The sequence below is a fragment of the Pituophis catenifer genome, unplaced genomic scaffold (genome assembly GCF_029215685.1).
Source record: "Pituophis catenifer annectens isolate HBS135680 unplaced genomic scaffold, rPitCat1.0.hap2 SCAF_1, whole genome shotgun sequence".
Lineage (NCBI taxonomy): Eukaryota > Metazoa > Chordata > Lepidosauria > Squamata > Colubridae > Pituophis > Pituophis catenifer.
The window spans coordinates 347,717,247-347,732,551 of record NW_027256881.1 but is presented as its reverse complement, the minus strand read 5'-3'; the positions used below and the strand labels follow the sequence as shown (position 1 = coordinate 347,732,551).

The following is a 15,305-nucleotide window of genomic DNA, read 5'->3' as shown; positions in this document are numbered from 1 at the left end:
TTACTAAGTTAGTAGTTCCTAGGGTTCTTGATAAATGACTATCAGGCTTTGAAAACCTGGAATCACTGGATCGTGTTCAACAATTTTGTTGAATTAACAAAAGATTTTTAAATTGGATTTTGAATAAATGTGCAATTCATTGTTACAGTTTTGAATTTTACTGTTACTATCTTCCTTAGTGGGTCGTGCAAACTGCTATTCCGAACAATGCTATTTATAGGGGTGGGGGTGAGGGGCACTGAGGATGAGTTTGTAGCACCATGGGGGCGGTGGACTGAAAAAGTTTGGGAACCACTGGTATAAACACATATAGTAGTATTCATTATTCTTGTCTACCGATTTATATTCATTTATATTTACATCTCTTTGTTTAATGTTTTTCAATTACTCCAATTTAGGTTTCATGAGTACTAAGTTAAACATTTCCTGTTTTGGTTTCTATTTTCGAGCCAACTGTACATTTTATTCCATACTTCATAAAAATCCAAATCATCTCTCTCTTTTAGCTCCATAATCATTTTATCCATTTCTGTGCATTCAATTTTTCTAATTACTATTTTGTTTGAGGGTATATTATTTTGTTTCCAGTTTTGTGCAAATATGATTCTTGCTGCAGTGAGTATGTGTAGTGTGATGTATTGAAGTTTTTTATTCATTTTCGGGTCCAGTATTCCTAATAAAAATAGTTCTGGTTTCAAATCTGTTTTTTGCTCTATAATTTCTTCCAGACATTTTTGAATTTTGCACCAATATTTCCTTGTGATGGGGCACGTCCACCACATGTGATGGAATGTTCCAAATTTGTAGTTACATCTCCAGCATTTGGGGGATAAATTTGGGTACATTTTGGCCAAACTCGCTGACGGCAAATGCCATCTATAAAACATTTTATAGAGGTTTTCTTTGTAGGCGACTGCTGTTGTAAGTTTATAGTTCCTTGTCCATAGTTTGTCCCACTGTTCTAATTCTTTCTGTCCTCTACCATCCCCTGGAGTCCATTTAAGCTCATGCCTCCTGCTTCAGTGACTCCATCCAGTCCCCTCATTCTCTGTCGTCCCTTTCTTCTTTTCCCTCAATCCTTCCCAGCATTAGGCTCTTCTCCAGTGAGTCCTTCCTTCTCATTAGGTGGCCAAAGTATTTGAGTCTCATCTTCAGGACCTGACCTTCTAAAGAGCAGTCTCCTCTAGGACTGACTGGTTTGATTGCCTTGCAATCCAAGGGACTTCCAGGAGTCTTCTCCAGTACCAGAGTTGAAAGGCCTCAATTATCTGATGCTCAGCCTTTCTTATGGTCCAAATTTCACAGCCACACATTGCAACTGGGAAAAAGATAGCCTTGACTATACACACTTTTGTTGGCAGGGTGATGTCTCTGCTTTTTAGTAAGCTATCTAGATTTGCCATAGTTTTCCTCTCAAGGAGCAAGCGTCTTTTAATTTCTTAGCTGCAGTCCCCATCTGCAGTGATCTTGGAGCACAGGAAAACAAAATATGTCACTATCTCCATTTCTTCCCCATCTATTTGACAGGAATTGAGAGGGCCGGATGCCATGATCTTAGTTTTCTTAATGTTCAGTTTCAAGCCAAAGTTTGCACTCTCCTTCTTCACCCTCATCAAGAGGTTCTGTAGTTCCTCTTCACTTTCTGCCATTAGAGTGGTATTTTCTGCATATCTGAGGTTGTTGATATTTCTCCAACAATCTTAATTCCATCTTGCAATTCATCTAGCCCTGCCTTTCTCATGATGTGCTCTGCATATAAGTTAAATAGGCAGGGTGACAGCCTTGCCTAACTCCTTTCTCAATTTTGAACCAATCAGTGGTTCCATGTCCAGTTCTCACTGTTGCTTCTTGACCCCCATATAGGTTTCTCAAGAGACAAATAAGATGGTCTGGTACTCCCATCTCTTTAAGAACTTGCCACAATTTGTTGTTATCCACATAATCAAAGGCTTTAGCATAGTCTATGAAGCAGAAGTAGATGTTTTTTCTGGAACTTCCTAGCTGAATCTCCTCGATCCAGCGTATGTTGGCAATGTGATCTCTAGTTCCGCTGCCTCTTCGAAATCCTGCCTGTACTTCTGGTAGTTCTCGATCCACATACTGCTGGAGTTCAGCCTGTAGGATTTTGAGCATAACTTTACTAGCATGTGAAATGAGTGCAATGGTGAGGTAGTTTGAACATTCTTTGTCATTGCCCTTCTTTGGCATTGGAATGTAAATTGACTTTTTCCAATCCTGCGGCCACTGTTGAGTTCTTCAAATTTGCTGACAAATTGAGTGTAGCACTTTTACTGCATCGTCTTTAAGATTTTGAATAGCTCAGCTGGAATATTGTCACCTCCACTAGCTTTGTTGCTGCTCACATTTCCTAAGGACCATTTGACTTCACATTCCAGGGTGTCTGGCTTGAGGTCAGTGATCACCCCATCGTGGTTATCAAGGACGCTAAGCTCGTTCTTGTATAGTTCCTCTGTATAATTTTGTCATCTCTTCTTAATCTCTTCTGCCTCTGTTAGGTCCCTGCCATTTTGGTCCTTTATCATGCCCATCTTTGCATGAAACGTTCCCTTCATATCTCCAATTTTCTTGAAGAGATCTCTTGTCCTCCTGATTCTATTGTTTTCTTCTATTTATTTGCACTGTTCATTTAAGAAGGCATTCTTATCTCTTCTAGCTATTCTCTGGACTTCTGCATTCAATTGGGTGTATCTTTCTCCTTCTCCCTTGCCTGTCAGGGTTCCAAGTAACATCTCCAATGAATGAAAACTCCAAGGCTTGAGTTTCTTTAAAGTTGCATTTTATTAGAGATGTCATATTGACACATCTGGGAAAACCTGAATCTGAAAGTTTCCAAGTTTTCTCCACCCACAGAAAAGTTCAAGTCCCTGCCCAACACCCACATGTCCATCACATGGTCCAATCAAACATTGTTCCAACTGGAGATGCCTCTCAGTTCCAGCCTTCCAGGTGCAGGGCAAGGTGTCTTTGACTTCTTGAGAAAGGAATGTTAGTATTACTATACATCACCCATGCTCCATACAATCCCCCCTCCCAATTTCCCACAGAAGTAAATGTAGCAGGTCTGAAGGCCTAATACAAAAGATGGCTTCCAGGCCTGACATTGCCTTTCACTTTCCTTCTTTCTCAGCTATTTATAAAGCTTCCTCAGAGAACCATTTTGCTTTCTTGAATTTCTTTTTCTTAGGGATGGTTTGAGTTGCTACCTCTTCTGCAATGTTGCGAACCTCCGTCCATAGATCCTCAGGCACTCTATCTACGAGATCTAATTCCTTAAATCTATTTGTCACCTCTACTGTATCAGGGATATGATTTAGTTCATTCCTGAGTAGCCTAGTGCTTTCCCATACTTTCTTCCATTTAAGCCTAGATTTTGCAAGGAGAAGCTCATGATCTGAGCCACAGTCAGCTCCTGGTCTTGTTTTTACTGATTGTAAAGAGCTTCTCCATCTTTGGCTGCAGAGCACATAGTCAATCTGATTTCTGTGTTGACTGTCTGGTGATGTCCATGTGTAGAGTCATCTCTTGAGTTGCTGGAAAGGAGTGTTTGCTATGACCATCCTATTCTCTCGACAAAATTCTATCAGTCTGTGCCCTGCTTCATTTTGTACTCCAAGGCCAAACTTGCCCGTTATTCCAGTTATCTTTTGGCTTCCTACTTTAGCATTCCAATCCCCCATGATGATAAGGACATCATTTTTTGGTGCTATTTCTATAAGGTGTTGTAGGGCTTCATAGAACCGGTTAACTTCATCATCTTCAGCACCAGTGGTTGGGGCATAGAGTTGGACTGCTGTGATGTTGAATCGGTTGCCTTGGATTTGAACTGAGATCATTCTGTCACTTTGGAGCTTGTTTATTCATTTCGGCACATTCAAATCTTTTTTGAATAATCAATCCCTCTGGTGGTAAGTATTGCGCGAATGCAATTCTTGCTGCTGTTAGTGTATGCAGGATCAGATATCTTATTTTTTTTTTATCAAATTTGGTTTTTAATATTCCCAGGAGAAATATTTCCGGAATTAACTCAATTGGCAGTTTGTTAGATCTTGTAGCCACTCTCGTGTTTTGGTCCAATATTTTTTCGCTTCGGGGCATAATCACCAAGCGTGAAAGAAGGTATCTTGGTGTTCGTTGCATTTCCAGCACTTGGGGCTTAAATTTGGGTACATTTTGGCCAGCCTTGCTGGAGCTAGGTGCCAACGATATAGCATTTTATACTGATTTTCCTTATAAGCCACCAATTTTGTTAATATGTAGTTTTTATTCCAAATAGTTTCCCAATCATCTAGATTTATGTTATGCCCTACATTTTTTGCCCATGCAATCATCGGTTCTTTTACCACCTCCTCTGCTCTATCAAATTCTAATAAATAATTATATAATTTAGATATTAATTTTCTTTCAGGGCCAATCAGCAATTTATCTAATTGTCTTGGATCCAAATCTATTCCGTATTCCTCCTTGTCGTTTCTGTATCTGGATTGTAGTTGTAAGTATGGCCACCAGTTAATGGATATTCCTTGTTCTTTTAATACCTGGTTACTTTTCAGCTTTCCCTGTTTATCTAAGATTTCTGCGTATCTAGGCATTTTACTAATGTCTAATGTGTTGGGGTGGATCATAGCTTCCATGGTAGATAGCCAACCGGGAATTTTCATATAATGTTTCTTCTTTATATCTTTATATCATATTAGTACATCTCTTATTTTATGTCTGTAAATAGTATGTATCCTATTCCCTTTGTCCCACATAAAAACATGCCACCCCTTTTGTAAATTGTGTCCTTCCAGAATTAAGATTCTTCTTCTATTCCTTAAATTGACCCAATCCCTTATCCAAACTAACGTCGCTGCTTTGTGGTATAGTTCCCATGCCAGAAGACCAAAACCACCCCTACTTCTACTGTCTTGGAGAAAGTGTAATTTTATCCTTGCCTTTTTTCCAGACCAGACAAATTTAGTAATAATTTTATTAAGTTCCATAAAAAAATTTCTATCTAATGGGATGGGGATTGTTTGAAATAAATGTAATAGTTTAGGTAGGATATTCATCTTAATAGTCGCTATCCTACCTATAAGTGATATTTGTAACATTTCTCACTTTTCCAAATCTTTCTTAATTTGTTGGACCAACACCATATCCTCCTTTAACGAGGAACACCTCGCTGTTAAGCATATCCCTAGATATTTAATTTTCTTAACAATTTATAAGTCCATTTCTTTTTCTAATTCTTTTTTTCTGAGTTGTTGTTAGATTTTTAACTATCATTTTGGTTTTCCCTCTATTAATTTTAAGTCCTGATACTTCCCCATATGTTTCTATTTCCCATATTAGGGAGGGGCCAGATTCCAGAAGTTCCTCAATAATAAATACATATTGTCAGCAAAGGCCTGTGCCTTGTATTCTTCTCTTTTAATTTTCATTCCCTTTATCTCTTGGTTTGCTCTAATTCTATTTAATATTAATAATAATAATATTAATATTTAATAATATTACTAATGTTAAAATGAAAAGAGATTGTGTACCAGTCTTGCTTTTCCTACTCTTTTATTGACTATGAAGGCTACTCCATTTCTTCTGAGGGATTCTTGCCCACAGTAGTATACCTGATGGTCATCTGAATTAAATTCACCCATTCCTGTCCATTTTAGTTTGCTGATTCCTAAGATGTCATTGTCCAGTCTTGTCATCTCTTGTTTGACTACATCCAGCTTGTCTTGGTTCATGGATCTTACATTCCAGGTTCCTATGGAGAAAAAATCTTTTCAGCATCAGACTTTCCTTTCACCACCAGATACATCCACAGCAGAGTTTCCTTTTGGCTTCAGCCCAGTCGCTTCATTCTTTCTGGCGCTACTAGTACTAGCCCTCTGCTCTTCCCCAGTAGCATATTGGACACCTTCCAACCTGAGGTGCTCATCTTCCAGCGTCATATCTTTTTGCCTTTTGGTACGACTGTCCATGGGGTTTTCATGGCAAAGATACTGGAGAGGGTTGCCATTTCCTTCTCCAGTGGGTCACATTTTGTCAGAGCTCTCTACTATGACCTCTCCATCTTGGGTGACCCTGCATGGCATAGCTCATAGCTTCATTGAGCTATGCAAACCCCTTTGCCACGACAAGGCAGTAATCCATAAAGAGGGCCATAACCGTAGCTCTAACTAAATAGTCCTATTTCTAAAGGTCTCTTTTATTCCAGATTCTTGCCTATTTGAGGAATGTGCAGTTCAACAACAGCGCTGGAGATGAAGTCTCCATCTCAGAAGATGGACTGGGATCTGCTCGTTATGATCTTTTGAATTGGATTCTCCTCCCGAATCGATCCTTTGTTCCCATAAAAGTTGGGCAAGTAAATCCTAAGGCTTCCCCAGGCCAAGATTTCACCATTAACTCGGATGGAATCATCTGGGCCAGAAAGGTGAGCTTCAAGGATGTTGTAAGTTCAGGGAAAGATTCATTCTCTTCCTGAGATGCAGAACATCTTTCTAACTTGAAAAATAATCAATTGAATCAGAAATTATGGCATTTGGTGAAAAATCTGCTTTGTACACAACACGTTTGAGGTCTGATTTATGTCATTCCATAAAGAATTAGACTTGGAATTGACTTCTGCTTGAAACACAGGATGCAATTAAAAGGAAGCAAAAGTGATTTCTGTGAATCACTTCCTCTCAGTTGTATCCTGACAGTTCTTTCTTTTAGAAATTCTCTTGTCCCATCACAAGACTTACTCTGCAGGCTGAGACTCCAGTTTCAATCTCCCACATCCATGGGTGTGTCAGGAATGCCACTGGCCTGAATCCCTCAGGACTGTTCTTGATTTCTGATAGACAGTGGCAATATGTTTCTTTAGAAGAGAATCTGAACACAGAAGAAGGAATACAGGAGGGAAATAGGAATGGGGAAAAGAATGAATGCAGCAGGTTGATTGCTTAGGTCATCTCAAGTATTTATCTTTTGTCTTTCAGAAGTTGCCCGTTGCCAGGTGTGGCATGAAGAGATGCCATGTAGGAGAGAGGAGAAGAGTTCCAGAGGGAGAGCCAGTTTGCTGCTACCATTGTGAAGGTTGTCCCGAAGGGACCATTTCTAATCAGACAGGTAGACAAGACTTCAAATGTTAATCTTCCAGGATCAAAGAAAACATTCATTACGTCATTTTTGTCATTTTAAGAAGATTGACATGAAACAATATTTTTTTCAGGAAAACCTTTCAGTTTACAGATCTAAACTGCCCTGGCCACAGAGACACCTTTCCCGATCCTCAGCAGTTCCATGCAGGATAGCTTTAGGGCAGAATTTATGAATGTCCAACTTGGATTTCCACTCCTACTCTAACATCCAATTGGAAAAACTGCCTTCCAATCTTTCCTGAGGAAGTGGGGTGTGAGGTCCAAGCTTTAATTTTTATTATTCAGGATAAACTCCTTCCGTCCCCACTATCAGCCTCTGAGGAAATGAAAATATAGTATGAAACAAGAATTTCTAACTAATGCAAAGATTGGCCTCATTTATATTTGTCTTTCAGGCACATTTAGACTCTGATTTTTTTTAAAAAAGTTGACAAGAAGGAGGAATTTGTCCATTAAAAAATTCCTTCTCATGTGCTGAAACTGGTTACATGTCCGGTCCCATAGATCTCTATTGGGATGCTGCCATACTGGTGGGAGGGGGAGGCTTGGGGGGGGGGGGTTGTGCAGGGTTTCATTTGCATTGCTTTGCTGTACCTTGTGGGAAAAAGGGAGTGGGGAAGGAATGTGCCTTAGATCATTCTAGGGAGGGGGGAAGGAATGTGCTTTGAGCTATCTTCCAGGATCAAAGAAGACATTCTGTGAGAGAAAAATTCCCTCCCAGTTGCTGTGCCTATTAATGACCTTTGGCTTAAATAATTGAATAAGCCAATCAGAGCGCAGCTCCTGGTTTTGAATCTCCGGGGCTTTTTCTATGCCTTCCCTAACTGTCACTAACTGTCACTAACTGTCAGTATATAAGGAGCTGCTTGCCAGCAGGCTAACCCAGTTCGGGATCAGAGGCAGAGCTGAAGTCCCTAAAGCCTCTCCCTTCTGAGGAAGAAAGGCCCAAACTCCAATCGCACAGGGCGACTGTAGAAAGAGCTGACCAGACATTGCAAAAGGAAAGTGACTACTGATGTTCTTTTAATAGACTTTGTTTTATTCATGCAAATAAAAACAGTTTAGTTTAAGGTCTTCTGAGACTTATCTGTTTGGTGAATTGTAAAGAGATAAGGTTGCGGTCCACAAACCTCCATAACACATTCATTAAATCTATTTTGTTTATTGTGATCATTTTTGATATGATTGACATGCACTCGTACTTTTCAGCAGAACCTTTCAGTTGATGGATCTAAATTGTCCTGGCCACAGAAGTCACCTTTCCTAATCCTCAGCAGTTCCATGCAGGATAGTTTTAGGGCAGAATTTATGAATCTCCAACTTGCATTTCAACTCCTCCTGTAATATCTGATTGTGAAAACCAAATTCTAATCTTTTCCTGAAGAAGTGGGGTTTTCAGTCCAAGCTTTAATTCTTATTACTTAATGCATGCTTCATCCATCAATACTATCAACCTCTGAGGAAATAGTTCTGCCAGAGAAAGAGGAGATTCATCGATCTGTGTCTCTTTGATAGAGTAGGAGGAATCAAATAAGTCTGAATGAACACATTTGAAGCACAAAGCAGAGAGGTTAAGGCAGGGATCATGTACAGATAAACAAATAGCAACATTCCTGGATAACAGGTCTATCGATCTTCTGTGTGTTCCATTATAAAGTAGGGGAGAAAACAGGCAGCAATCTCAAACTGAAAGCCACATTACTTGTGGAAGTCCACAGTGAATGGATAGCTAGAACTGAACTAATCCTCGTCACTGGCTAATCTATCCTAGAACCATTATAAATGCAGCATGATTTGCTTGAATGAATGAATTCTTAACCAAAGATTCTTGATTTCAGATGCTGCTCACTGTGAACCCTGCCCAGAAGACCAATATCCCAACAAGGACAAGGACCAATGCATTGCCAAGAAGATCCACTTCCTTGCCTATCAAGACACTCTTGGATACACTTTAGTTTCTCTCACTCTTTTTCTCTCTGTGAGCACATCTGCAGTCCTGGTGATTTTCTATAAACATCATGACACACCAATTGTTAAAGCCAACAACAGAGAACTCACCTACATCCTCCTGGTCTCCCTCCTGCTCTGCTTCCTCTGCTCCTTCCTCTTCATTGGTCAACCAGGGAAAGTCACCTGTCTTATACAACAATCTGCCTTTGCCATTCTCTTTTCCCTGGCAGTTTCCTCTGTGTTGGCAAAAACTGTCATGGTGGTTCTGGCCTTCATGGCCACCAAACCGGGGAACAAGACAAGGAAACTCTTAGGAAAACCACTGACCAACTCCATTGTCTTAGCGTGTCCCCTGATCCAAGCAGTCCTTTGTACCACCTGGCTGGGAACCTCTCCCCCATTTTTTAACTTGGACTTCCACTCCTTGTTTGGAGAGATCATCTTGGAATGTAAGGAAGGCTCAGTTTTAATGTTTTACGGTGTCCTTGCCTATCTAGGTTTTCTGGCCCTCGTTAGTTTCTCAGTGGCCTTTCTGGCTAGGAAATTGCCCGACAGCTTTAATGAAGCCAAGTTCATTACTTTCAGCATGCTGGTCTTTTGCAGTGTTTGGATCAGCTTCCTCCCCACCTACCTGAGCACCAAAGGGAAGTCCATGGTGGCTGTGGAGATCTTCTCCATTTTGGCCTCTGGAGCTGCTCTCTTGGCTTGTATCTTTTTCCCCAAATGCTACATTATTCTACTGAGGCCTGATCTGAATTGTAGAGAAAATATAATAAGAAACAAGAATTTCTAACTAATGCAATAGCTGGCCACATTTATATTTGTCTTTGAGGCATTTTTAGAATGTGATAAGATTTCAGAAAAAAATGATGACATGAAGTAGAAACATGTCCATAAAAGAATTGCTTTTCAAGTGCTCCAACTGGATACAATATGACTGCATTAAGGAACAACACCCAACCTTTTGTTTATCATGTCTTCAAAGTATCCTTGTGTTGTTGAGTGCCCTGTGTGGATGGAAAGCTAATTTTTAGATGTGTCTTTATTATTTCAATGAGGAATTTTTTTCATTTTAATCTTTTTAATCTAATTACTTTTTAATATAGTGTTTTAAAGGGTTTGGTTCAATATCAGTTTTTTTAAGCATATATGGATGTTTCCTTAGATGTCTGAGGCTTCTTGGAGTCCCCTAACAGTATTAAGTTATTTTTGACAACATCTCCCTTTCCTTCAAATGGTCTGTCATGTGAGAAAAAGAAACATAGAAGGAGTATTTCCAAATTGACCCATAAAATAGTGAACTTGAATTCTCTGGTTTTCCATAAGCTTTAACAAAATGTCTATGGCAATGTAAGGTAATGTAACTGATATATTATTTTATTAAAGAAATACTTCTTGATTGACAATAGTAACAGTATTACAGCGAGCTGCACTGGCTCCCAGTGGTCTTCTGGGTGCGCTTCAAGGTGTTGGTTACCACCTTTAAAGCGCTCCATGGCATAGAACCTAGTTATCTCCGAGACCGCCTTCTGTCACTGACGACCTCCCATCAACCCGTGCGCTCCCACAGAGAGGGCCTCCTCGGGGTGCCATCAGCCAAGCAATGCAGGCCTTCTCTGTGGGGGCACCCACCCTCTGGAATCAGCTGCCCCCAGAGATAAGGAGAATCCAAGACCTCCGTGTCTTCCGCCGTGCCCTTAAAACTTTCCTTTTCCAACAAGCCGGGCTGGCCTAACAAATCCTTATAAATGATTTTAAATTTGTATGTTTTTTTAAATTTTTTGGCCAAATTGAGATATTTCCTTTTAATCTGTTCTTAATGTTTATATTATGTGTTTTTATCTGGCTGTACACCGCCCTGAGTTCCCAGGAAGAAGGGCGGTATATAAATTTGAAGTAAAATAAAAATAAAGTAGATTGGTGGGAAAATAACTGATAGACTGTTAATTGTAAGCCGCCCTGAGTCTCCGGAGAAAGGCGGCATATAAATTGAACTAATAAATAATAAATAAATAAATTATGAATAAGTATGATTACATCATCTATTTCTTATGCATAACTCAATTTCTCCTCCTTTCTCAACTGTAGAAATATGAGTGCATCCGTTGGTCTTCAAGAGTTCCTCCCACTATTCTCTGGAGAGAATTTATTCAGGGTGCAACAAATAATTCTGCTGTGAGACTTGATTATTGATTTTTGGTCCTGCATTTGAATCCACTGTGGTCTTGGGAGGATTAAGGATTAAGCAGTTGTAATAGCCACATAAACATGACAGACAGTCCTTTTTTTTAGCAACAATGATGAAATAGTAACTTTGCAATACATCACATTTATGGGAATGGGACAATTGGCCACATCGCCTCACCCTAGTCATCCCACCACACCTTCCCCATCCTTACCAACCCACCACAGCCTCTTCCCATCATCCCCTCCCTCATTGCCTTGCCTTAGGAATTTTGCCACAGTACAATTTGACCTGGCCGATTTGCAACATGGAACTATTAGCTATGTGTGTCTCAACCTGGTCACAGAACATCCTTCCCACCACATTGAGCTCCTCCTCCACTACCGCCTCCTGGAATTGGGGTCCCTGGCCCTCCCCATTCTTTCATCTCCTCCTACATGACAGTCACTCTTGGCAAAGAAGAATTGGGGCCAGGCGGACAGCAGGCAGGAAGAGGCTCTGTCCACCAGCAGGCCAGCAAAGGCAGGACATGACTGGTGGTCTCAGATGGAGACTGATACAGAGGACTTCCTAGATCAGAGGCTCCTTCCAGAGAAGGGTCCTCTTGAATGCCTCGTGATTTGCCCCACTTCTGTCTTGGTTCCTTCCATCCAGGAGTGATCAAGAATTTACTCCCAGCAGGTAGTTGTAAGGAGAATGCAGTCCTTCCCTGCACCCACAGTGGATGACAGCTCATGCACCCCGCTTTGCAAACTGGACCCTCTGGGCTGTGTCGTTCATTAGCATACTGAAGCTCCGGGTTGAGTGCTGTGAGGTAAGGACAGAACCTTCCCTGCCCTCGTGCTCACCCCATTCACCTCAACCAAAGGTGGGCAGCTGAGGGGGAGTTGAGGGGCAAGCAGTATCACTCCTGCTGTGGCCCAGGGTGTCCAGTTTGCAAAGAAGGGCGCAAGAGCTGTAGCCCACTGTGGGTGCAGGGCAGGACTGTGCTCTCCATACAACTATACTGGGAGAGCAAATTCTCAATCACTCCTGGAGGGAAGGAGATGAGACTGAAGCAGGGCAGCTCACAGGGACTCAAAGGGTGCCTCCTCTCTGGAAGGGGCCCCTAACCTAGCAAGTAACCTGTAGGTGTGTCCACAGGGACCACCAGTCACCTCCCACATTTGCCAGCTTTTCTGGTAGACAGAACCCTTTACTTTCTCCAGCCCACCTGCCCCAATCCCTCTTCATCTAGAGAAACGTTATGTGGGAGAAGACAAAGAGAATTGGGAAGGGACTCTAATTCCAGCAGGCAGCAGAGAAGGAAGAGTTCGGTGTGGTGGGAAGGACCTTTTGGGACCAGTTTTTGTCTGGGAACAGTTAAGATGCACATGGCTAATTGTCCCACATGGTAAATCTGTCAAGGAAATTGTGCCACAGTGAATTGCCCAGGGAGAGGCAGTGGGGGAGGGGTGGATAGGAAGAAGCACCAGGGATGGGAGCCTGGGGTTAGGCAGTGGGGGAAATGGTTCATTGGAGTGGGTGGCATGGTGAGCTTAGGGTTAGGGCTGCAGGAAATTGTGGGAGACCCTATACTGACAATATTCACAGGTCCATAAAGTATATGAAAACTGATCTCATTCCATAAGTGTTGGGACAGTTTTGCCTAGCAAACTTTTCCAGCATGATTTTGAAAGCAGCCACCAGTGGCTTCATTCGGTTGTGGTCACATGGAATCTGGTGGCCGCTTCTGTAATTGCACCATGTGGCCGTGTGACAAAGTGATTAGTTTTGCTTCCCTCTTGCTGTTTGTGCAGCATTGCAGAATATTCTGGAGCTCCAGTGAAGGTGAAGTTTCAGGTGGGGTCAACAACAGTGATTATATTTATTTATTTTATTTTCTGAGTCCAGGACATCTTACATTAAAAGGAGAAAATATGCTATTTAAAATTATTATATTGATCTAAATTAAAACAAATTCAAGAACTATATAACAAATATAAAAATTAAAGCCAAAAGGAATTTAAAACTCTATAAAACATTTTATAGCATTTGAGGCCCAGAAACTAACAGTCTGGGCATCAAGCAAGTGTCTATGGGTGTCCTCAGCTGACTTGAGACTAGAGGAGGCACCTGAACCTGATTCTGCCATGGGGAGTCATTCCACCTCCTGCCCAGAGAACAGGGGAAACACCGCATGAGTCAAGATGGGAAGGGACAGACCTCATCTCAGGTAGCAAAATATTCCATCACAGAAAAGATTCTCCTACTAGACCCTGAAAATTGAAGCTCTGACCAAGAAGGCCTACAGTATGGCCCTTCTGCCAATTTGGGTGGGATGGGCGAATAACATTGGGGTGAGATGGTTCCCCAGATAGAATCAAAGAATCATAGGGCTGGAAGGAAACTTGGAGGTGTCGTAATCCAACCCCTTACCTAAAGCAGGAGTCCTTGTACATTTTGAACCAATGGCTGTCCAATCTCTTCTTAGAAACTTCCAGTGATGGAGCACCCATAACTTCTGGAGGCAACCTATTCCATGGATTAATTACTCTCTCTATCAGGACATTTCTCCCCCATTCTAGGTTGGGTCTCTCTTTGATAAGTTTCCAACCATTACTTCTTCTCCTTCCTCAAATGATTTGGAAAATAAATTAACCCCTTCTTCGGTGGGACAGCACCTCAAATATTGGAAGAGTGCTATCTATGCACCTTTGGTACATAGATAGTACATACATGCTGGCCACATCATCATGGAAATTGTTTTCAGACAATACTTGTTCCCTCAACCAAGAAACATCATCCCCAAGAGTCAGACGTAATTGAAAAGGAAATCTTTATCTTTTTGCTATCATTTTAACCCTAATCGTTCTCTTTGTTAGTGTTGACATACTATTTCCATTAAATATACATCATATGAATTCATGTTCTTCAAGGAAGTTTCACAAAGGATTGACTAGTCACAACTGTCACCTGTTCCTCAAGGAAGAGTTGTGAGTCCAGGAGGGCCCTCAGATTATACACCAGCTCAGTCTGAGGCATTACAACCCTTAAAACCCAAAGATGATAAACACTCAGATAGAGGAGCCCTCCAGCCTCCCACACAGTCTCCATCCTACCAAGGTTCAGTTGAAGCCTTTTGTTCCCCATCCAGATCCCCACAGCATCCAGGCACCATGAAGGAACATCCATTGTACCTGCTAGTTCACCTGGGACACAGATATACAACAGGATATTATCTGCATACAGATATATCTCATTCTATGGTAAAATGTAGGTGTTAAACAGGAACAGAGAGAGCACCAAGTCCTCTGGCATCTCACAAAGAGGCTGTGTGGTGGAACTCTCATTCCCTCTAGAGATAATCTTGTGATAATTGGAACTGTCCATGGAGGAAGGAGATGAACCAGCACAAAATTCTACTTCACTTCCTTAAATCCTGGAACCAATTCAAAAGTATACATGATCAATCATATCAAAAGAAACCTAAAGGTCCACAAGAACAAGAATGGATTCATGACCTTCATCCTACTTCCACCAGAGATCATACAAAACCATGACTAAGATGTTGTTATCCCATATTGGCTCTGAAACCTGACCATATGAAATCTAGATAATCCACTTAATCCAGGATCCTCTCAAGGTGCAGCCCTACCACTTTCTCAATCACCTTCCCTTAAAAGAGGAGGTAGGAGAATCGATGAAATAATCAGCATGGTGGGGTCTAGTAAAGATTTATTGAGCAGACGCCATAACAGCATCTCTTTAAAGGATGATGAGAAAACCTCTTTCTCAAGGATGAATTAACCATCATTTGGATCCATCTTCCAGGTAACCTTGACCAGCCAAGAGGGACATGGATCTAGTTCACAAGTGGTCACATCTACATCCCAAGGACTCTGTTGACTTCCTTGGGCTCAACAATGTCAAACTGTTCCTAGATAATTGGGTAAATCCTTTCCCCACCATCTCCAGAGGATCTACACCATGCTTGGCCTCCAACTGGGAACAGATCCAGTTTTATCAACCAGATGCAT

The 15,305-nt window shown here is 41.3% G+C and overlaps 1 protein-coding gene across 1 annotated transcript; it reads left to right on the top strand.

Moving 5' to 3' along the window:
- Positions 1 to 9,015: 9,015 nt before the first annotated feature.
- On the top strand, positions 9,016 to 9,894 carry LOC139312449 (vomeronasal type-2 receptor 26-like; the record flags this gene model as incomplete). The annotated part of the gene is made up of 1 exon (XM_070937246.1): positions 9,016 to 9,894. A coding segment is annotated over one exon (879 nt), but the record flags the coding sequence as incomplete, so codon positions are not given.
- Positions 9,895 to 15,305: the final 5,411 nt, after the last annotated feature.